Source organism: Lutjanus erythropterus, chromosome 9 (genome assembly GCF_056507025.1).
Source record: "Lutjanus erythropterus isolate fLutEry1 chromosome 9, fLutEry1.hap2, whole genome shotgun sequence".
Lineage (NCBI taxonomy): Eukaryota > Metazoa > Chordata > Actinopteri > Lutjaniformes > Lutjanidae > Lutjanus > Lutjanus erythropterus.
The window spans coordinates 34,772,458-34,795,885 of record NC_139325.1 but is presented as its reverse complement, the minus strand read 5'-3'; the positions used below and the strand labels follow the sequence as shown (position 1 = coordinate 34,795,885).

The 23,428-nt window shown below is 41.7% G+C and overlaps 1 protein-coding gene across 1 annotated transcript; it reads right to left on the bottom strand.

Annotated features, from left to right (window-relative positions):
* Positions 1-317: 317 nt before the first annotated feature.
* Positions 318-23,148, bottom strand: myo1eb (myosin IEb). The gene is made up of 27 exons (XM_084727340.1): positions 22,883-23,148; positions 18,092-18,229; positions 17,401-17,490; positions 16,425-16,519; positions 16,074-16,161; positions 14,695-14,784; positions 14,448-14,579; positions 14,139-14,273; positions 13,927-14,059; positions 13,365-13,561; positions 13,108-13,188; positions 12,085-12,171; positions 11,751-11,837; positions 11,394-11,561; positions 11,153-11,238; positions 10,991-11,072; positions 10,099-10,304; positions 9,876-10,020; positions 8,559-8,673; positions 8,287-8,456; positions 6,530-6,675; positions 5,805-5,951; positions 4,393-4,550; positions 3,941-4,015; positions 3,672-3,861; positions 2,346-2,521; positions 318-2,055 (listed from the first exon to the last, which is right to left on the bottom strand). The coding sequence occupies exons 1-27, from the start codon at positions 22,883-22,885 to the stop codon at positions 1,979-1,981; spliced, it is 3,297 nt and encodes a 1,098-aa protein (XP_084583466.1). The 5' UTR covers positions 22,886-23,148; the 3' UTR covers positions 318-1,978.
* Positions 23,149-23,428: the final 280 nt, after the last annotated feature.

Here is a 23,428-nt window from a genome sequence, read left to right as displayed (position 1 = left end):
TTCAGAATTAAAGTCATAATTTTATTTGAAAAAGTCACAAAAGGACGTTTTAGTTGGCCTACTTAATTGAAGAGAAAATTGTTTATCATTATTATTAGTATTATTATTATTATCATCATCATCATCATCATCATCATCATCATTATTATTATTATTATTATTATTTAATCTAAAAGTAAAACTTCATTCTGTAAATGTCAGATTCTTTCTTCTCAACAGTGGCTCTGAATACTGAGTGAAAAAATACGGATCACATAATCACATGCTTAAATTGAAAGAATGCCACATTTCCGTTGGCATATGAAGGCAGCACGATCCTCTGGGTAATGTAGTTTCCTTTATTCCAGTCATCGGCGTGTTTTCCAGCCATAAAATGTTTTAGATAACAACCAGCTGCTCATTTCAGGCCATATTAAATTTGTTATTTTCAGGACAGATTAAAAAGTCAGTTTTATAAACAGGTAATTGCAGTTTAAGACATTTGATGAAAAAATATTCAACTTGAGTGAAAAATTTACGTCTATCACGGGACATTTGCTGAGTGTGGTGTGTCAAAGGCCGGGGTGGGGCTGATGCACACATCCAATAGACAGCTGCTGAGAGCCACAGGGCTCTGGGCAGCTAACAGTAGCCACACTAACTGCAGTCTAACCAAAGCTAGCAGCTAACATATAGCAGCTACACAAACAGCAGGTTAACCAAAGCTAGCAGCTAACAGTCACCACACTAACAGCAGGCAAACCAAAGCTAGCAGCTAGCATATAGTAGCCACACTAAAAGCAGGCTAACTAAAGGTAGCAGCTAACACATGATAGCCATACTAATATCAGGTTAACTACAGCTGGCAGCTAACAGTAGCCACACTAGAAGCAGGCTAAGTAAAGCTAGCAGCTAACACATGATAGCCATACTAACATTAGGCAAACCAAAGCTAGCAGCTAACAATATTCACACTAACAGCAGGCTAACCAAAGCTAGCAGCTAACAGTAGCCACACTAGCATCAGGCTAACAAAAGCTAGTAGCTAACATATAGTAGCCACGCTAACAACAGGCTAACTAAAGCTAGCAGCTAACATTCATGTTCAGACGTCCATACAAGACAAACAGACATAAAAAATAGACAGGACTTGTTTGAGAATAAAAATGGCTACAGAAAAATATTTCATAGTAAAAAATAGTTTAATCACATGTATATTTTATTTTATTTTTCCTCCTAATTTTTATCCATGTTTCAATCAGAGAGCTAAAACCCACAGATTTTTCAGCTGTGACATTCAGTCACATTTTATACGTTCAGAAGAATAAAAGAGATTTATTTTAGATTTTAAAGTTCCAGTGTGACATTTAGTTTCTGCTCATCATCTCGTTCCTTCTCTTCTCCAACACTGCAGACAGTTTAACAGCTCATATCTCTTTAGATGATATTTGTTTGCTTTGTTGTTTGTTGTTTATTCTATCAACACTTTCATATTGCGGCTGTAATAAACACTGTAACCTGTAGGAGGCACTGGACACTGAAATTCTTAATCTTGTTTCCATGGTAACACTATGTAAAGTTTGATCTAAGTGCTGCCTTAAAACCACCACAGATAATAAGACGCACTGAAATCACAAGGAGACGTTTAAACTGACGCTACACAGCGTTATGGGGACACTTAACCGAACTGTATGCAACAGTCATCTGACTGTGTACAGTGTCATGGGGACTTTTAACTAAACTGTAAACAGCATTATGGAGACACAGACACTTTAGGTCCAAGAGTCAGCAGGTAGGACCACCAGACCCTGACCTCTGACAAATGGGGACGATGCAGACTGACAGCTGTTGTCACTCTGACTGAAATATATGTGTTTGTTTATGGATAAACGAATCATTCATCAGCTTCCGGTTTCATGTCAGCTGATGCCCGGTGACCTCTGACCCCAGCTGCAACTGCAGGTCGGTGACCTCTGACCTATTCGGAGGGATCGGAGGTCTAGATCTTCTCCACATAGTTTCCAGGGAACATCCCCTCTCTGCCACGCAACCGACCAAACCACCATCCAGACGGATCTGCAGAACATACAGAAACAGAGGCTGACTCCAGGGACAAAACAAGAGCTGTGATTGGTCCATTTGGTCTGCTTTTTGACATAAAAGCAAAATCTGCAGTATGCCAAAAATACCTGCAGGTCAGACTTTTTTGGAAAAAAATCTCCAGTATGTATGTTAGCTAAGATTCTAATTCCACAGACTGACAGGACAAGCTGCAGTAGTAGCAGTAGTATTAACAGTAGCAGTAACAGTACTAGTACTAGCAGTAGTGGCAGTAACAGCAGTACTGACAGCAGTGTTAGCAGTACCTTCAGTGAGTATCTCGATGACATCATCAGTGTTGAAGCTGAGCTCATCAGTGTCCTGGGCATCGTAGGCGTACAGAGCTCTGCACTGTGGAGACCGAGGCTTCGGTTTGGGAGCCGGTTTGGGTCGACCTGCTCCAGGAACAGGCTTCACCTCCTTCGACCGCCGCCGCTGAAGCCTGCAGGCAACACACAGGGATTACAGTACCGTTTACAGTGATGAAGAGAACAGTGTGGAGAACCGTAACCACATATAACACTGTTCTTTAGAGCTCTGATATGACTGCAGAGCTGCTGGTTCCAGCCCCAGGACAGCTGGGTCTGCTGTTGACATGCTCATTATGAGGACGTTGAACCTGACCAGACAGCCTTACAGGGACATTTAACCTGACTGTGTGCAGCGTTACAGAGACATTTAACCTGACTGTGTGCAGCGTTACAGGAACATTTAACCTGACTGTGTGCAGCATTACAGAGACATTTAACCTGACTGTGTACAGCGTTACAGTGACACGGTGTTACAGGGACATTTAACCTGACTGTGTGCCGCGTTACAGTGACACAGCATTACAGGGACATTTAACCTGACTGTGTGCAGCGTTACAGAGACATTTAACCTGACTGTGTGCAGCGTTACAGAGACATTTAACCTGACTGTGTGCAGCGTTACAGTGACACGGTGTTACAGGGACATTTAACCTGACTGTGTGCAGCGTTACAGGGACACAGCGTTACAGGGACATTTAACCTGACTGTGTGCAGCGTTACAGGGACACAGCGTTACAGGGACATTTAACCTGACTGTGTGCAGCGTTACAGGGACATTTAACCTGACTGTGTGCAGCGTTACAGGGACACAGCGTTACAGGGACATTTAACCTGACTGTGTGCAGTGTTACAGGGACACAGCGTTACAGGGACATTTAACCTGACTGTGTGCAGCGTTACAGGGACACAGCGTTACAGGGACATTTAACCTGACTGTGTGCAGTGTTACAGGGACATTTAACCTGACTGTGTGCAGTGTTACAGGGACACGGCGTTACAGGGACATTTTCAATCCAGGGATCAGCAGGTAGTTACTGGTTAAACTGGTAACATAATGTGACTGTAATACTGGTTACACTGGTTACTGGTTATACTAGCTACATCACCATTAGTGGTTATACTGGTTATACTGGTGACACTGGTCATACTGTTTATATTAATATTACCAGTTGTACTGGTTATACTGGTTAGACCGATGACACTGGCTACTTTTGTATGACACTAATGTTACTGGTCATACTGGTTATAGTACTGTTATATTACTGGTTTTACTGCTCTCACCCAGCGGCGCCCTGGTCAGGCACGGCCATGAAGCCCATGTCATGGTGTTGGGGGGACCGGTTGTCACGGCGATGCTGGCTCTGAAGGCGGGTCAGACTGGGCTGCTCCATGCTGGACTGCTGCCTCAACAGGGAGCCTCTGGAGGAGGTGGAGCCTCCTCTGGGAGCCCCGCCCCCTCTGGAGCGTGGAGCTGAAGAAAAAGAAAAATTAAAAACCAAAACTTGCTCAGATAGTGACGCTCTGACATCTGAAGGGTTCTTCTCTGGTACCTGAGTTGTAATGGCTGGTGGGCGGAGCCTGGTTTCCCATGTAACGACTCTTACGGTTGTCCTTCCTCGTCGGTCCTACAAATTAGGAAGGACCAAGGTTATGGTAGTGAACTAAAACTGAAAGAATATTGTGTACTTACAAAATAAACTAAAATATTAAATCATAATTTTAAATAATGAAACAAAAATACACAAAAAATGACAACCCCTCCCCACCCCCATATTATTAAAAAAGTTAAACTGAAACCAAAACTACTAACTAAGCTAAAACTGAACTTTTTTTTAAACAGTAAAAACTAAACTGAACTGAGCAAAACCTCTGAAAACTAACTGAAACTAAACTGAAATAAAAACTAAAATTAAAAACTAAAGAAAAATAAAAACTAATGAACTATAAAACTCTGGTGAAGACAAGCACACGGAAACATGTGGCCGGTCCTGTCAGAACTTACTGGAGTTTTTGGGCAGACCCGGTCCGATGGAGACCTGTAGAACCTTTCCACTGGGCTTCAGGATGGCTTCGTCCCCCTGGCCCACCTGGAACTGGATCTGTCTGGACCCTGAGGAGCTGAACGGACCCCAGCCGCCCTTCTTCACCTTAAACTCCAGGCTGGAGGACAGAGACACAACATTTTATTTAATTAGTTTAAGAAAAACATCATAGCTGTCTGATGTGTTTTTAGGGTCTGTGTCTTTTTTCTTTCATGGAAAGGATTTATTAAATCAGGATTTATTTGGTGATGTGCATCAAAATCCAAGTGGTGGCTGACTACACCGGGTTGTCACGAATAATGGTTCACTGTCCTTAAATCACTTCTTGAATCACTGGAAGTGCTGTTGCCTTTGAGTAACACAACATGACATTATAACAGTGAGATTGTTCAAATATGATAACAACAACACTGAAGTATAAATGTGTTAAAGAGGATTTTCACCTGTTGAAATTAAACTTTGCCCCAAAACAAGTGCTGTGATGGAAAAACAGGTCATATAAAAAGCAACATACAGCAAACTAAATTCAACTTCATATTACATATAAAACCTGTGTGGGGATTTCATTGGCCATATGAAGCACCAGTCATCAGCACAGTCTGTTCTGATTGGCTGCATTTTATGCAGGACTCCAATTGGCTATTATAGGCTGTGGACAGGACACGGAAGCTCCTATTGGCTCAAACGAGGCACACAGGAGAGAGTTAAGACTTCTGCTGGCTCTTTGTTGCAGTTTGTGGATATTTATCCTATGTTTTTGGACTGAACATGTAAATAAACATAAATATGTATATATTAATATGAAAATGACAATATGAACATGTTAATATGAAAATGGAATTATGATTATGTAAATATGAATATGTCAATATGAATATGTTTTTGTCAGAATATTATCAACCGGTGGATTACAGGAGTCCTGACAGTAAGTTCCCTTCGTGTTGTAATTGTTTGCTGGTTGGTGGAGCTGATTGTTCCTGCTGCTGTGATTGTATCTGACACCACACAAGAATCTCAGCTTTCTAACAGTACGTCTCATTAGTAAACTCAACTCAAACTTTATTTATATAGCACATTTCATACACAAGGCAACACAATGTGCTTTACATTAAACAAGTGTAAAGTACTTTTTTATTTTGATATATGCAGAATTTTTGTTGGAATATTTTTGATCTTTTGGTTACTTTGTTTTCGAAATGGTTGTCATCATTGGAAACACAAGAATTTCAGTTTTCTAACAGTATGTACATCAATTTAGTCAACAACATTTAAATATGCAAACATTAGGTAAGTTATAAGGCATCAGATGAAGGAAATACTTGTATGTATTTTTTTTATATTTTAGTAAAACAAAAGTAGTTATGGTACTCACAGGTTGTTGAATTTAAGCGGCAGTTTCTTCTGAGTTTTCTCCTGGTAACGTTTGACCAGCAGACTGAGGAACTCTGTCTTAAAGACACTCTGAAGAACGCTGTCGTACTCCTCCTCGTGGATGATGAAGATGTCGTCCTGCAGAGTGCTGACAGAGAGACAGACAGGTAGAGAGAGAGACAGGCATGAACATGAAGTCAGACAGACAGAGAGACAATCAGACAGATGTAGAAAGACAAGAGCCCTTTCCATATGTCCTGGTCCTGGTTCTAGTTCTGCTTCTGTTCTTAGTTCTAGTACCAATTACAAATCTAATTTAAGCTCAGGTCAAATCAATTTTATTAGCATGGCAATTTTCATGCAGAGCAGGTCTCACTAGTACTCTTTCTAATATTATTTACTGAGACCCAACAATTCTCAGTTGGTCCTGGTTGTAGTTCTAGTTGTGGTCAGGCCCTTTTCCATCAAATTAGCTCTGGTTCTTGAACTGGTTCCATTCAAGATTCTTAGAACCTTGGTGTTACCCAGTCAAACCAAGCCTGCAATTCCAGTTTTGAGTGGAACAATTGTAATCAAGGATGTCTTCAACAGAGGGCGCTGCACAAAAACCTTTAAAATATGACATGCCCACTTTGATTCCCAAAGAAAACCTGCTATTTCTTGATTCTGGTTTGAGTTCTAGCTGCGGTTTTATTTGTGGTTCTAATTCTGGTCCTGGTGGTGTACCTCAGGGAAACAGACTGGATCTTGTTGAGCTCAATCTTCCTCTTGAGAACCTCCTGGATCTGACCCTTATCTGGACCCTGCTTCACCTTCTCTCGACCAATCAGGTACAGGAACTTCGGGGTCAGGATGAGGTCTCGCTTCACGGTCTGTGGAAAAACAGACCCACAACCAGAGAGTTCAGTCAGAACCTGGATCTGGTGAATGGTGAATTCCCCCACTTTAACCATCCCCCTTGTTTCAGAGTCTCTCTCTCAGTTTGAGGCACCAATCAGAGAGCTGCATGGGAATAACATAAAACCTCATAAAAAACTATTAGCAGAGCAGAAAACAAAGGACACATCAGTGTGTTGTTCTTGGCATGGTGGTTGTGGAAGACTCGTGATCATATTACGCAGGCCAGATCTTTAATTTGATATGTTGGGATTAGGGTGAGGTACCAAAACCTGGTCCCAGTTCCTATTTGACCAGTATTTACTTGATCAAATCACAACATATATTGCGGAGTTTCAGTGCCACATGCTAGAGCTGCAGATTGAGATAATTGCCCTCCAGTGTGGATGTTATAAACACATGATCAACCCAGTAGTTAACATTACAGCTCTGGGAGAAAGAAGCCTTCTGTTTACGAACAGTTACCTTAAACAGGAAAAAACAGTAGGCAGGACGTCCAACAAATCTACAACAAAACCAGTTCATGTAAAGCAGGGATGCATCTGATGATGCATGGGACAGACTCGAAAGCAGAGTGATGTACTCTGTTTGACTGCTTGTTTGACCCCATGTCAAACAGATGAGCTGGCACTGTGGCCGTCCTTGACCCCGGTGATGGCCCTGTGTGGACATCAGCGTATCACAAGTCCATGCAACCACTGCATTAAAACAAACTGTAATACGTCTGTGCATGTGTAGAATCCATCTTCCAGGCAGACTCCAGAAAGTAGTCTAAAATGAACTACTATGTGTCTGTTTGGGAGTATAATCCAGGCTTAAACTTCATTGATGCTTCACCATACTGCTTCCTGGACCAATCTGAATCTTGTCTTACTGAATGATGGCGAAATCATTTTGGTTCTGCACTTCCTCCCTGGTTGAACTTCGCCTGCAGTCAATCCTTTGGGGTTGTTCGAGTCCTGATGCTGCAGAATTTCTCTCATGACATAGAGATACTGTGGGAGGGCAGCTACAGTGTGTTCCTCCTTCTGTAGAGATCTAAGCTTCTAAAGCTACAAGGGAGATCCAGCCACCAGTGAAGGGAGCTGCTGATCATTCTCTCCATCATCTCCACAGCTGTCAGTGGTACCATATAGACCAGAAGAGGTCATATGACATGACGCTATTTTGGTTCAAAGTTCATTCATTTTGGCACAAAGTTTTGCCTGCCTCTTCCACACTGGTGATCTGAACCTCAAATTCCTGGATGGTTGACTGATCAACAGGTGTATCTCAAAGACTGAAGGTCTGATTTACTTGGCCTGAAGCTCCTCTTTGCTCAAGTAATGAAACAATTGGCTCAATAAACCCAATAAACCATGTTCTCTGACCTGGCCAGCATAAATCTCATGATATATTTGTGAAACATGGTCATTACAGCTTAAGTTTTGACATACAATGATATTCTGAGATGAGTTCTAGCACTCTTCCATTTTCCATGATGGTAAACACTGATGACCTGGAGGAGGAAGGGCAACTGTTTGAAATGAGACAAAAGATCAGTAAGATTTATTGTGGGACTGTAGGTTGTTTCTGGTGTTTTTTACCCTGAATCTTCGGTCAAATTTCACCACGACGTCTGCAAAGTCGATCCTCTCTCGGCGGCCGACGAACTGCCTGATCTCTGGATGGTTGTCTGTCCCGATGTAGTCACCCACAAAGTTCCTGTTGATGCTGTTCCTGCGGCGCTCCTTCTTGTTCAGCAGGACATCAGAGGCTGGAAACAGAACATCACTCAGCACTGAAGACATCAAGTCCGAGACCCACAACACAAGCCAAATGGTGCTTCATTAACCCACTTCTGTGATGGCAGTCTTACCTTCCTCCCTCATCTTGACGTACTTGCGGACAGCGATGTGTTTACGCCACGCCTTCTGGATGACCCGAGCATAACCGTTATACTTCCTCTCCCTCATCTCCTCCAACAAGAAGAGCTGCAGCGAAGAAACAACACAGAGATGAACCTCAGTTAGTGTCTGCAGATGAGAGCATCTTGTACACATCTAGTCCCTCCAGAACATTGTCTGGACCTCCCTGCAACACAGTTTCAAGTCTTCATCCAGAACTCACCTCAGTCACCTGCCCCCTCAACATCTTGGCATGGGATTGGTCAGAACTTGAATTTGTCATCCCCTACAAATACCTGGTATCTGGCTCAACAGTTCACTCTCTCTCTTTTAAATGCACATCAAGACGCTGCTCTCGAAGTCGGAGCAAGAATTGGTTTTCTGCACTGTAACAAAGCATCTTTCAACCACTCTGCAAAGCACACCCTGGTAAAGATGGCAACTGACCCTTCAATTTCTCCTGGTTCCTGTGCTTAGATCTGCTCTGTACTCGGGTCATCCACATGGAGAAGCAAGCCACATTTAAAGATATTGCTGGGGGACCCATAAAAATGACGTATATTCACATCTTAAATTGGCAAATATTAGCAAAATTCTTGCTAACTAGCTAGCTAATCTAAATCAATCATTAGCTGACATTAGCTCACTTAAGGCGTCACTTTTACAGGAAAAGGAGAAAATCAAAAAACAGGGCGGGACTTAGCAAGGGTCACTTCTTCCAGTGTTGGATTGTGATGATACACTCTACAGGTCTGCCTCCAAAAATCTTTTCAATAAACCGTACAAAGCTTTGTCGCCGGTGTCCCTGTCACTCATCACTGTAACCTGTCATTTCTAATCAAATGGCTATCTTTCCAACATTAACTACAATTTATGTTTTATACGTTTCAGTTGTATGGTCATTCCTAATGTCTGCCCTTCCATTGGCTGTTTCTCATTCCAGTTTGTTGCTCCCAGCCACTTGAACCAGTTTAAAAGATGCTAAATCTACACCCTCATTCTGTTAACTCACTACAAGTGACAGTGTCTGATCACAGCCCCTGCTTCTGAATTTCCTGTCTGGAACACATGATAGATGTCTGTTGTTGTCTATACTGAACATATTGTGATGATGTGATACTGGTCTCTTGCACTAGCTGTATCTTTGTTTTACTGTCTTGTATTGACTTGCCTCCTGTCACTGCCTCTCGCTCAGGTCGTCACTGTAGACGAAAACTGACAATTTGACAACAGGAACTTTATTTTGAAAGTCCCTAAGTCCCTTCCTGTGTGTGTTCAGTATTTCGTACCGACTCTGGGGCTTTGATGAAGACTTTGGTCTTGCCCAGCTGGAACTGGTCCTGGTCCATGTGGACGGAGTTGAGGAGATGCAGGACTCCCTGGCGCTGCTCGCCCCTCCACTGAGGCCAGGTCTCCTTCGTCAGGATGGCGTACCTGCGGGACACACGTATCTGTTAGCGTACAAGAAGCAGCAGGACAGTTGAAATGATATGACTCTGTTTGACCTCTGACCTCTGCAGGAACTTGTTGAAGACCCGTCTGTAGGCGTATCCGGCTCGGCGGACCCTGATGTTTTCTCGGAGGCCAAGGTATTCCACCTGGTGTTTGACCCGGTTGTCCTCCCAGTCCCGGGGACGTTTGGTCTCGTTGGGTTTGATGCAGCGGATGTAGTGAGGGGTGCATTTCATCAGAGTCTGGACCAGACTGTTGGCTTGTTTCTAAAGGGGGGATCAATCCTGTCACAATCTTGTCAGATGAAAAATACTTGTTACAGGAAAGACCTAGAAAATAGACTTACGTCCATGTGCTCCACGTTTGGACCTATTTTTCAAGTCTTTCCTGTAACTATTATTTTCATTATCAATTAATTTGTCGATCATCTTGATTAATCGATTAGTTGTTTGGTCCATAAAACTTCTGAAAATGGTGAAAAATTCCAATCTGTGTTTTCCACATTTTACTTTTGTACTTTGAGGACATTTCAGAGCCTGAACTTCACACTTTTACTGCAGTAAACAAGTTAAGTCAGTATTTCTACTCTTCTCTGTCTTTCAAACATGCTGTTTTTGTAGATTTATACATGATCACTGATGCACATGCTTTAATTTTGGCTCGTTTCAGGTCATGTGACCACTGTTCCTACAGTGACAAGTTTACACATATTAGTCAACTATAACTGACCACATGATCAAATGTTGGACTGACTCGATGAACGGATGCTGATGTGACACACTGATAGGCTTGTTAGCGCCCCCTGCTGGCTGCAGAATTAATTACAGCCTCAGTGTGAACAGACATTATCCTGATCATTCAGTCCAACCTGCAGTAGAGCTAAACATGAACAGTTTGTCCTAAAGGTGGCGCTACAGGAGTGATCACCTGTTAATCATCAGGTCTCTCTCACCTTGATCTTACTGCTGGCGGTGCTCGGACGCCCTCTCTTCTCAGCCTCCAGGTTCTCAGGGAACAGAGCTCTGATGAACGGACTGACCACAAACACACCGCAGACAGGTTTCATTGTGAGGTCATCACTAGGTCATCACAAACAAACACACAGAGTACTTACAACTCACTGCCCTGCATGAGCTCGATGATGTCATTAAACAACACGTCCCTGTTCCTCTCGCAGAACCCGTCAACATCATACGACACCTGAACACACAGACAGACAGGTGAACAGGTAAACAGCTGAACACCTGAGCAGGTGTGTAGTTGTATAGGAGCACAGGAGGCTTACAGGTGTACAGTTCTACCTGTACAGGTGTACAGGTAGACAGATGTAAAGGTAGACAGGTGTACAGGTGTACCTTCCCAGCATAGTGGTGGATGATGAATCCTCTGTTCCAGCTGCTGAAGTGTTCATGTGATCCGATCTGTCCCTGAAGTTTCTGCAGCAGCGTCTGATCGGCTCCTTCACCTTTAGCGTGCATCGTAGCGCACACATCGTCCAGGATGCTCATCAGCCCTGGAGGATTCTGGGAAACAGACACAGATGATTGAGTCAGAGATGATGTCATGTTTACACACAAACAAAGCTGATTTTGATGTTCAGTCATTGATAAACATCATTATTGATTATCTTGTTTTTAACAAACTGAATTTTTCACACTGTGGAACAACAAATATGTGTTGTTGTTTTTCTGCTCACTGATTGGTTGACTCACCACTTTGGACTCGATGAGGTCACAGACCACCTTGTTGTTGAAATAGTCAATGGGCGTCCATTTGATCCCCTCTTGAACATATTCTTCCTGCAGAGACACAAGAACACATTCAGCTTCTTATTTAAATATTTTACTTTTGTGACAGAAACAAAAACTGATAGGAAACAGAAAAGGAGACGCCGTGTCTTGTGACGGCCCCAGGGCCTTGGTCCTTCAGTGGTACTGTGCGTGTGCTCTGTGTCTTGCAAGTCTTCAGTCGGGTGGAGCTTGCACGTCATCAAGTAACTATAAAAAATGTGTAACATGGTCATGTCACACTGTGATGATGTCGCACCTGTTCAGCCTTCAGTGTGAGCTCGATGAAAATCTGCTGCAGCTTCTCGTTGACAAAGTTGATGCAAAACTGCTCAAAGCCGTTTCTCTGAAACAGAAGAGACAGAAGTTACTCAACACATAATCAGACTCATGTAGTCAATCAATCAATCAAAAAATTACTTTAATGATTAATTTCTTGCCTTCAACCTGCTCCTTCTACTTCTACTAAATTCCTACATTTCCCAGAATACCATTCAACAACCCTCAAAGGAGGAGCAGGAACCTGTGTGTGTGTGTGTGTGTGTGTGTGTGTGTGTGTGTGTGAGCTTAAACAAGAATTAATAGTATTTTGTAAGTTTGTGAAATAAAGTTTAAAAGTAATCAAATGAGTGACTTCAGTGTCATATGTAGCGTGGGAATCTGAGTTTGATAGTCAAACAGACACACCAAATCAATACATTCTAAAGTATTTAGATGATACAGGCTGACCCTCAGCTGCACCAAAGTGCCGTGGACAAAGTGTTTGAGTGGAGTGATGATAATGCTCTTGAGATAAAGATAATATTATAATTATATGCTGCATGCATTTACCCACAAACCGAGGAACACAAGCATCACTGCAGTGAAATGGAAACAGTACTATATTAATAACTGAAAGCTGCTTCTCGAATCATTAAAGTAAATCAATAAAAAACACTTAGACATCAACACAACACAATAAAGAAATCACCTGGGAAGCTCACACTGCTCAACAACATTTAAAAGATTTTAAACATTTCCATGTGTGCATTTATCAGACTGGTAACTTCAGGTTTTTGAGGAGCCCTAAATCTTTTTATAAACTCAGCTAAAGTGAATTTGTTCATAAATGTTTCAGACTTCACAAACATGAGAACTTTTTCTCACTTTTTCATGGGCGTTGTCTGATGGTTGAGACTGTTTTGACTGTTCAGAATCAGGTTGATGTTCAGTGTTAGAAAACTTATCATGTCAGTGAGGCTCAAGTTTAAATGTGTGTGTGTGTGTGTGTGGGCATTTATACCTGGAAGATCTCAAAGCCATAGATGTCCAGGACGCCGATGTTGAGCTCCTCCTGGTCTTTCTGCATGGCTTTATTAATACACTGTCACACACACACACACACACACACACACACACACACACACACACACACACACACACACACACACACACACACATTAATAAAGAATAAACTGAATTGTAAAAGAAGGAGTGTGTGTTTGTGTGTGTGTGTGTGTGTGTGTGTGTGTGTGTGTGTGTGTGTGCGTGTGGACTGACGTCGACGAGGAAGTCGAACAGGCGGGTGTACAGGGCTTTGGACAGGGCGTCTCTGGAGAAACAGGCCTGCTCGGTGTTCAGGGTGACGGAGATGGACTCTGTCTTGCCTCCCCACTTACTGTCCATGACCCTGCTGGTCAGTTTACTGCAGAGACCATCCTGAGAGATTCCTAACAGGAAGGCTGGGAACGCCAGGACTGACAGAGGACACATACAGACAGTTTGACCATCAACAAATCAAAATCAGCTTTATTAAAGTCCCTCTTTATGTTTCTGTGCTGAGTCCTGGCAGAGGGATTCATCCTCTAGGTTAGATGTTGACCAATTTCACTCTCAACCAAAGTCAGAAAATATTTGTCTGCATCTGAAGCAGTGATCCATCATGAGAAGAGAGGACAGGATCAGGAGTGAAAGACATAAGGAGTGAGGATGAGGAGAAGGATGGATGGTCATCAGAGGTGGTGAATGATATCCCTGGAAGTTTAGTTATGTGACCCCACATTATTCACCCCTCGTATTAAACAGTATGGTGCTGTATTGTGTATATTGTGTAGTATCTCACAGTCCTGGCTTTCGACCACAGCATAGTTGTTTTCCTCTCTGAAGCCGATGTTTCCCAGATGAAGAATTCCTGCAACAAGCTGAAGAACTGAATCCTGATCCTCCAAAGACAGACCCACTACTGACATCGCCCCCTGAAAGACAGACAGACAGTCAGTCAGTCAGTCAGTCAATCAGTCAGTCAGCCAGACGGACAGACAGCCAGACACTGACCATAGTATCAGAGAACTCCTTCTTGTCGTTGACGTCCTCTACGGTGTAGGTTCCCGATTGGTTGAGGTAGAAGTAGTAGTCAGGGGTTGTGACCCCGAGGTTTTCCCTCTGCTCCCTACTTGCCCCTTCCAACAGCTGATGACAAAGGTCAAAGGTCACAGAGAGGTCAGGGGCAGTATGTCTATTAAAGACTTTTGCTTGTTTTACACAAATGAGCGCAGGTTCGGAGAGTAAAGTACTTGTTGCAGTACATATCTCAGTGCCTGGTAGTGAATACTGCAGTATTAATTGTGGTACATATCTTAGTACCTGGTAGTAGATGTGAAAGTTTCTCTCTCCAGGATTCTGTGAAACTACTCGACTTTTCTCCAACAGAAAGTTGGAGATCTTTCCTCCATCAGGAGCTCCACCTCGACTGAACTGAATCTCAAAGTATTTACCCTGACAGGAGGAGGAGCACACAGCGTACATGTGTTAGTACTAAACTGTATACTAGTACTGTACTATATGTTTTAAACGGCACCAATAACCATGTCATTATTGTATTTATACTCACAAATCTGCTGGAGTTGTTGTTTCGGACAGTCTTGGCGTTACCAAAGGCCTCCAGCAGAGGGTTGGACTGCAGGATGATGTCTTTAACATGCTACACACACACACACACACACACACACACACACACACACACACACACACACACACACACACACACAAGTCATCAGGAGGAGCCGCAGTAACCATGGCAACAGTATCAATGCAATAACAGTGGGGATGCACCAATCCAGATCTTCTTCTCTTGATTCAACACCAGGTGTCCAACACCTGAACTCAGTGTTTCCGTTGAGACGTTCCCCCTTCGATATTTAGAACGTGCATTTTAACCATAAAACCTGGAGAATAGATTAAACTTTGTCTTTATCTGCTCTAATACGAGCTGCTCATGTTAGCATGTTCAGCTAATTAGCTTACTAGCTGCAGTAGCATTAGCTCCATACAAAGTAGTGCTGGATTTGCCGCGTCTGTTCCCAGGAGTCACACTGGGATCAGCTCTGTCGGGGTTTGAGGAGGAGGATGTGGCCTCTCTCAAACTCTATTTATTTTTTATTGATGCTTCTTTATATTTTCACCGTCCACTTTGCTGCTGAAACGCTGAGGACATCCCTGTTGTGGGACAAATAAAACTGTGTCAGATGGAAACGATAAGATAAGATAAATAATTAAAAAAAAAAAAAAAAAGATATGATACCTTTAAGATAAGATAACTTTATTGATTTCACAGCTGGAAACTTCTCACTCATTAGCATTAGCATTAGCTTACATTAGTGAGCTACATTTGTGAATTGGTGGAATCTAAAGATGTGAAATCACTGTTAATCACTGTAAACTGCACGTGTGCAGTGAGACAAGAACATATGACAAGCATAGCAACAGTAACTAAAGAGGGCAGAGCTAAGGAGGGAGCTTGAATCCTATGTTTTCCTTTACATTAATAAAGATATTTCAAATACAAATAGACGCCGAAAGACTTTGGTTTGATGCTCAAAATCTCTTGGGGGAAAACTGCCGCTTAACACGTGTGCTGTGCTGATTCTGATCTGCTTTACTGGATTTGCACATTAGAGCTGCAACAATTAATCGAATAATCGATCATTAATTGATTATTAGATTAATCACCAACTATTTTGATGATCGATTGATTGGTTTGAGTCAGTGTTTAAGAAGTAAAAATAAAACTTCTCTGATTCTACCTGTGAGTATTTTATGGTTTCTGAGGATGTTCTCAAACACTGACCAACATTTTGCACCATTTTCTGACATTTTATGGGCCAAACAACAAATTAATTGATAATGAAAATAATCAGAAAAGGCTTGAAAAATACCAGTAATTTGAGCAGTACTTTGAGCAGTACTTTGAGCAGTACTGTGTGTACTGACCTGGACTCTGTCTCCTCCTCCGGACACTTTGGACACGTAGCTCATGATGTATTTGGCGGCGACAGTTTTTCCGGCTCCACTCTCACCGCTGACAGACAGGAAACAGACTGAAGACTCTGTTCATTTGACTCTCAGCTGACTTTAAATAAAGTTTAATCTGCTCATCTGTCATTCTGCAGCGCTGCTGTCAGTTTATATTAAAGGACAAGTTCACAGATTTTATTAAAATCTATGAAAACACAAACAGTCAGGTGTTTAATCATTCTGTTCACCCTCACAGAACCCTTCAGTATCATTCAGTCATCAATATTTAAACACTGAAGGCTGTCAGGGGCTCAAAGTCCCGCCTACCTGATGATGACACACTGGTTCTCGCTGTCAATCATCATGTTTCTGTACATGTTGTCAGCCAGAGCGTAGATGTGGGGGGGGTTCTCGTACTGAGCCTGGAGGAGGAGGAGGAGGAGGAGGGTTAATAAAGTTAGAAAGTCAAGTTATATTGATCACGGTTACTGTGATCAGTCAGTTATATTGATTAAAGAGTTTAGGAATTCTTCCCAACCTGAGAGACAGGGAGGATTTTAACACCAAAAAATCTAAGATTCAGAAACTTTGTTTCCTGGACTGTGGTGATTTTTAAAAATTTAATATCATAAAATAATAAATCCAATGCAACAGCATCTTTATGTTGAGTGTGTTTCATTTTACTGTCAATAAAAAAGAAATTAAAAAATGTAAAGGTTTAGTCAATTGTCAGGAAAGAATAAAGAATAACTTGTCCCTAAATCTGTGACATAAACTAATATTCAGCGTTTTTTTTCTTTTTTTTTTGTTCTGCTCCAAAAAGAAGAGAAAAAGAGTCACATGGCAGATTTTACAAAAAATGCACAGTCTGGAAAAGGGACTTAAAAAACTAAACAGTGTTAAAAAACACTTAAAAAAAGACAGGTGATTGGATGAAGCGTCCGTCTATCACGTCTAACTTCAACCAATCAGATCAAACTCTTGTTGCAGCCAGTTGGAACAACCAACCTGTTGCAGTCCTCTGGTGAAGTGTCTGACAGTGTGTGTGTGTGCGCGCGTGTGCATGTGTGTGTGTGTGTGTGTGTGTGTGTGTGTGTGTGTGTGTGTGTGTGTGCGCGCATGTGTGTGTGTGTGTGTGTGCGTGTGTGTGTGTGTGTGTGTGTGTGTGTGTGTGTGTGTGTGTGCGCATGCGTGTGTGTGTGCGTGTGTGTGTGTGTGTGTGTGTGTGCGTGTAAGTGTGCGTGTGTGCGTGTGTGTGTGTATGTGCGCATGTGTGTGTGTGTGTGTGTGTGTGTGGTCTCACCGCTCCCTGGTAGAGCTCCACCTCTCTGTCAGTGAAATATGGAAGCTGTTTGAACGGATTCACAGAGATCAGAACTGGACCGATGTACGTCTGCAGGAAAGACCAGGTCAAGGACCAGAACCACGATCTGAACCACCCAAAACACTGGAACCAGAACCACAAGGATCAGGAACCACATTCAGACCACTAGAACCAGAATTGGAGTCCCAGCAGCTCCTCGTGAATCCTTCAGTCTCAGTAACGACTAACTCGTCTCAAACCACAGATTTACTGAATCAGTGTTTCCCAAAGTGTAGCATGGGATAAGTTAGCATGAGGCTAAATTAGTATAAGGACTAATTAAGCACAAGGCTAAGTTACTATGGAGCTAAGGTAGAATGGGGCTAAGTTAGCACATTGCTAAATTAAAATGGGGCTAAGTTAACATGGGGCTAAATTAACACAAGGTTAAGTTAGCACAAGGCTACATTAGCACAAGGCTAAGTTATCATAAGTTTGAACTAAATAACTCAGCATAATGAGTACTTTTACTTTAGGGTACTTAAGTAAATTTTGTTGTTGATACTTTTTTAAACCGTTACTTGAGTAGAAATGTGATTGCAGTACTTTTACCTGTAACAAAGTACTTTTACTGTGTAGTATTACTGTCATACTGTTACTGCAGTACTTCTTCAGTACTGTATGAGGATACAAATATGTAGTCGTCCATGTATCTCTTCTTCAGGTTCTCCGTGATGGCTTCCTCGTTGATTTTGGACAGCAGCACCATGTCGTCCACGCCACTCACCTTCACATTCTGAGCCTGCCAATGGTATCGCTCCTTGCTACCCTGAGGGGGCGGGGCATAGAGACAGACAGAGTCAGGATTGGTTCAACATATTCCTCACCTCTGACCTCTGACCTGCTGTGAGGAAACATAACAACAGTTCATTTAAAACATCTGCCTGTAACCATGGTGACCTGTCAGCCAATCATCAGCTGTCAGCATCATCTGGAGGAATTTCAAAATAAGAGCATCTGAAGAGGTCCCTAAATGCCTCATGATTTGATACACAGAATATTTGATTTATTATTCCATCAATAACAGAACGAGATTGTGATTGATCAGATTTACAGCTGCACTTCAGTCACATCTGGTTTTCTTCTATATGTTCTCTCTCTTCCTGTTCTGCTGTGGCAGAGAACTGTGTGGAGAACATCAGATTTTGTACTGAGCATTCTTTAAAACATGTTAATACTCTGCTTTATTAAATACTCTGTTCTTCCTGAAGAACAGACCGTTTCTATGGATACAGTTCTGATCAGAGACTCTGGAGGAGCAATAAAATCAATTTTAAATCCATTATTTTATGTCAGATGTGGCAGGATAATGTTCAGTGAGCAGGTCACTGATGAGAAATAAAGCATGAGAGGATAACGCAGGACGCCAACGTGAAGCGATCTGGAAACTGAAAGGAACAATTCAACTTTTTAAATAATGTTTGAATAAAGAAGAAAGAACACTTCACACACCTGATCAATAATTCATCAAGTTCACAGAAGAAGATGAAGGACAGCAGAGTACAACTCCAAGTATTTCCATTTTCTTCTTTATATTTTTTTCTTTATACTTCTACTGCGCTACAGAGTCAGAAACAGATACTACATTTCTATTGATTTAATAACTTCAGTTCATTAATATTAAACTGTGACGTGTAATTACAGATTCAACGACTCAAGTCATTAAAATGAGCTCCAACTCCTAAACTGATGAACACTTGAATGCATCAATGTGTGAGTACTTTTACTTTTGGTATGAGTATATCTTCATGCTGATACTTCTGTACTTTTATTTCAAGGATCAGTCTGTAGGATTCAGTGACATCTAGTGGTGAAACAGCAGATTGTAACCAACTCGTCTGCTGAGCCTGAAGAGAACCTGAGAAACAATAAAGTCCGTGTTTGGTTTGTCCCTTCAGGGCTCCTGTAGAAACATGACGGTTCAACATGAAGAGCAGCTGCTTATAATAATAATAATAATAATAATAATAATAATAATAATAATAATAATAATAATCCTGAAGTGTGATTGGTTATCTGTCCAATGAGAAGCAGAACATCTGTTCAGACTAATCAGTTTTAAAGGTTCATTGTTTTTAATGGAGCCACTTCTATTTGTTTTTAATCAGGTGACTTTGATTTATTAATAATTTGACATCACAGGGTTGTTTGGTGACGTCTAATGAGAAGTTAGTCGTAGTTTCATAAAAACAGAAAACATGAAGAGAAAAACTCTTGATAATGAGTAAATAAATAATATGAATAAAACTATTTCTCATGGTGGCGTCTCACCTGGTGCCTCTCTGTTGTGATTGATTGGACTAATTATCTTTTAAATAAATGTTTAAATACAGGACTGTTAGAAACTGGGACAGGGACGTGTCCATCATAAAGTGTGGACACGCCCCTGTCAGATTGTCTCCTCAGGTCGTCTTCTCTGATCCCGTCCTGAATTCCCAGAATTCCTGTGGTCATGTGGGATCATGTTGAGGAGGCGACGCCTCAACATGTCGACACACAGAGCTGTAGTGTGTGTGTGTGTGTGATAATGAAAACAGAACGATGGTTCCTTTGGACAGTTTTCTTTAGTTTTCCTGATGATGTGACGTCAGTTAAATCAGCACCAAATCATCTGAGGACACCTCTGAGTTCATGTCTCTGTGAAACAGTCTCTGTAACTGAGAGACGGGACAAGCATGAGCCAATCAGACGCAGAGTTCCCAAAGTGCTGGCGGATAGTTTGAAGGATTTGTTTTAGGGGACGGAATTTGTCTGTGCTGGGAGACAAGTGGACAAAGTTCTGATGTAGAGAAGTGAACCTTCAGTCTCACCTGGACTCACCTCACTCAAACACATGACATCACTTCCTGTCTGTCAGTCATGCTTCTTCATATCAAATCAGGATATTCTAATACCTTACCTTTACCTTTAGCTAATATGTGAGGAAATTTTCTGATAGTTTATAATCAAAGGAAACATTTCACACATCTATTAAACAAGACAGGTGTGTTGGAGAGAAGAGCAAAAAGTTGCAGAAGGACTCGAGCAGACTGACGCCGTCTAACCTGCAGACTGACTGACGTCGTCTAACCTGCAGACTGACGCTGTCTAACCTGCAGACTGACGCCGTCTAACCGGCAGACTGACGCGGTCTAACCTGCAGACTGACTGACGCCGTCTAACCTGCAGACTGACTGATGCGGTCTAACCTCCAGACTGACGCAGTCTAACCTGCAGACTGACTGACGCGGCCTAACCTGCAGACTGACTGACGCCCTCTAACCTCCAGACTGACGCGGTCTAAACTGCAGACTAATGCCATCTAATCCACAGACTGATGCCATCTAATCTGCAGACTGACTCCGTCTAACCTGCAGACTGACTGATGCCGTCTGACCTGCAGACTGACGCTGTCTAACCTGCAGACTGACTGCTACCGTCTAACCTGCAGACTGATGCCGTCTAACCTGCAGACTGACTGACGCTGTCTAACCTGCAGACTGATGCCGTCTAACCTGCAGACTGACGTTGTCTAACCTGTAGACTGACTGATGCTGTCTACCTGCAGAATGACGCCGTCTAACCTGCAGACTGACTGCTACCGTCTAACCTGCAGACTGATGCCATCTAACCTGCAGACTGACTGACGCCGTCCAACCTGCAGACTGACACTGTCTAACCTGCAGACTGACGCCTTCTAACCTGCAGACTGATGCCATCTAACCTGCAGACTGACTGACGCCATCCAACCTGCAGACTGACGCCATCTAACCTGCAGACTGACACTGTCCAACCTGCAGACTGACGCTGTCTAACCTGCAGACTGACACTGTCCAACCTGCAGCATGTCATCATTTATTTAACAAACCTTCATCAGAACACTGACTGAAACATTGCAAATAAAAGATATACTGCAAGTTAGATGGTGTGCCCGAGTCCTTTTGCAACAGTTTATAATCAAAATGATTCATCAAGACAATAATCAATAGATTACTGATCATTTTTATGATCAATAATCTATTGATCAATCTATTGAGAGTTCACACAACACACTGACAGATTCACAGGACCTGACGCAAAAATTTGTTCTGTGGCCAAAATAAAACTAATCCAGTGCAGTACTGAAGTAATCAGAGTACTGCAGTACTCTCAGTACCGAAGAGTACTGCAGGTTTCTATGCCTCAACATGACTTTATTTGTTTGACGTTTCATGGGAACAGAAACTAAATAAATCAGATTATTGATGTAAAATCTTCCTCAGTTCAGACTTTATTTCATATAAGAAACACACATGTAGTTCAGCTGTAGCCTTGGGGCCCCTCAGGGCCCCTCAGGGCCCCTCAAGGCCCATAATCCAGCCCTCAAACTGAACATCAAAATGTACTTTAGTATATAAAGTTAGCTTTCACATTAATGTGTATTATTTGTTCCTATAAACACAATTTACAGTAAAATATATAAACATGAGCAGGTCTGCAGGCTGCTGTGAAGAATTAAACTTTAATTTTATATTTAATAAAATTGATTCTGAAGATGAGAAATGAACAATTATCATAAAACAATCTAAACTAAAAAAGAGATTAAAAAGAAAACTAAAGAAATAAAAGGTCAAAACAGAATAAACAGAATTATTAAATCAATACAAATAAAATAAAATAAAATAATAAAAACAAAGAAACAAACAGAAAAGTTTAATAATGAATTTTGAATATAGTTACTGGAACATTTGTCCCTCCTGACTTCCTGTACACGGGGTTTCCATGGCAACGGGAAGGAATAAATACAAAAATACTTTATTTAAACTTCAGCTTTTGTTTGTTTGTTTTTCAATTAAATATTTGATATGTGTTATTTTTATTTATATACACATGCCGCTAATTTTATTATTATTTTTTATTCTATTTTATTTCATGTCATGTTGGTTTATTCTGTTTTTTTATTTGTGTTGTTTTTACTAATTCAATTTTTAATTTACTCAGTGTTTTATAGTTATGGTACAAATACGTTATATATTTTTAAATATTTTATTATTTATTTTTATCAAACTTAATTTTTCCATTATGTTTAAAACAGAAAAAAAAAGAAAAAAGTGAAAAAAACAAGTTTTAGTTCGAACAGCAATGAACTGATCCAGGATCTGATCCTCACAGCAAATTAAATTAGGTAAAATACAGAAAAAACAGAGCTGACAGTTAAGTTGGTTCTTTAAAGAGAACAGAACTCTGAGGTTCTGCAGACGAACCAGCAGACTGTTCGAAGGGTGGAGGTGGACGGAACATTTCAACTGTTTAACTGCAGCTGTAATCAGTGATTTCTGGCAGACGTGTTGCCATGGAAACCCTCAGCGACGGTAAAAGAAGTGTTCTGCAGGAGCAGAACCAGAGCAGAACCGGAACAGAACCTGTGTTTTCTGAAGGCGGTGACAGAGAACAGAGAACTCACCATGTCTGCTCTCACTTCCTGCTTCTGGAACAGTTGAGAAATCTTCAGTCAGTCTCAGGTGATCCAGGTGATCCAGGTGAGCTCAGACGGACCCGGATCAGGTGAGTCCGGTTCAGGTGAGTCTGGATCGGGTCAGTGGATCAGGATCAAACTGGTTCTGATCATTTTCTTTTTCTTCCTTTTCTCTGGTTCCTGCCTGTTTTTCTTCCTTCTGTCTTCAGTCTCTCAACTCTCTGCAGGTGTGGGCAGGTAGAGCCCCGCCCCCTCCGCCTCCCCATCCGGTGGAACTCTGGGTAATGAGGTCCTGACAGTAAGCAGCCGGGGTTCTGCTGCCTCCCAGTGTCCAACATTAAGTGCACTTTAATTTTTTTTCAGTACAGATGGTGCATTCACTGTCTTACACTTTTATTAAATGTTCGTGTTTATCGACTTCACATGATGTTTATATGAGAAGTTATATAAGTATAAGTTAAGAGTTGTATATATTTAAAAACATTTATTTATTCATTTTTAATTTATAATACTCAGTTTTCTCTTTCTATTTTT

Coding starts and splice junctions, on each gene's coding strand:
- myo1eb (XM_084727340.1), bottom strand. Junction 8,674..9,875: donor TCATCAAAGCCCCAGAGTCG/GTACGAAATACT, acceptor TCTTCGCTGCAG/CTCTTCTTGTTGGAGGAGAT. Junction 4,016..4,392: donor GGGTCTGCCCAAAAACTCCA/GTAAGTTCTGAC, acceptor CCTAATTTGTAG/GACCGACGAGGAAGGACAAC.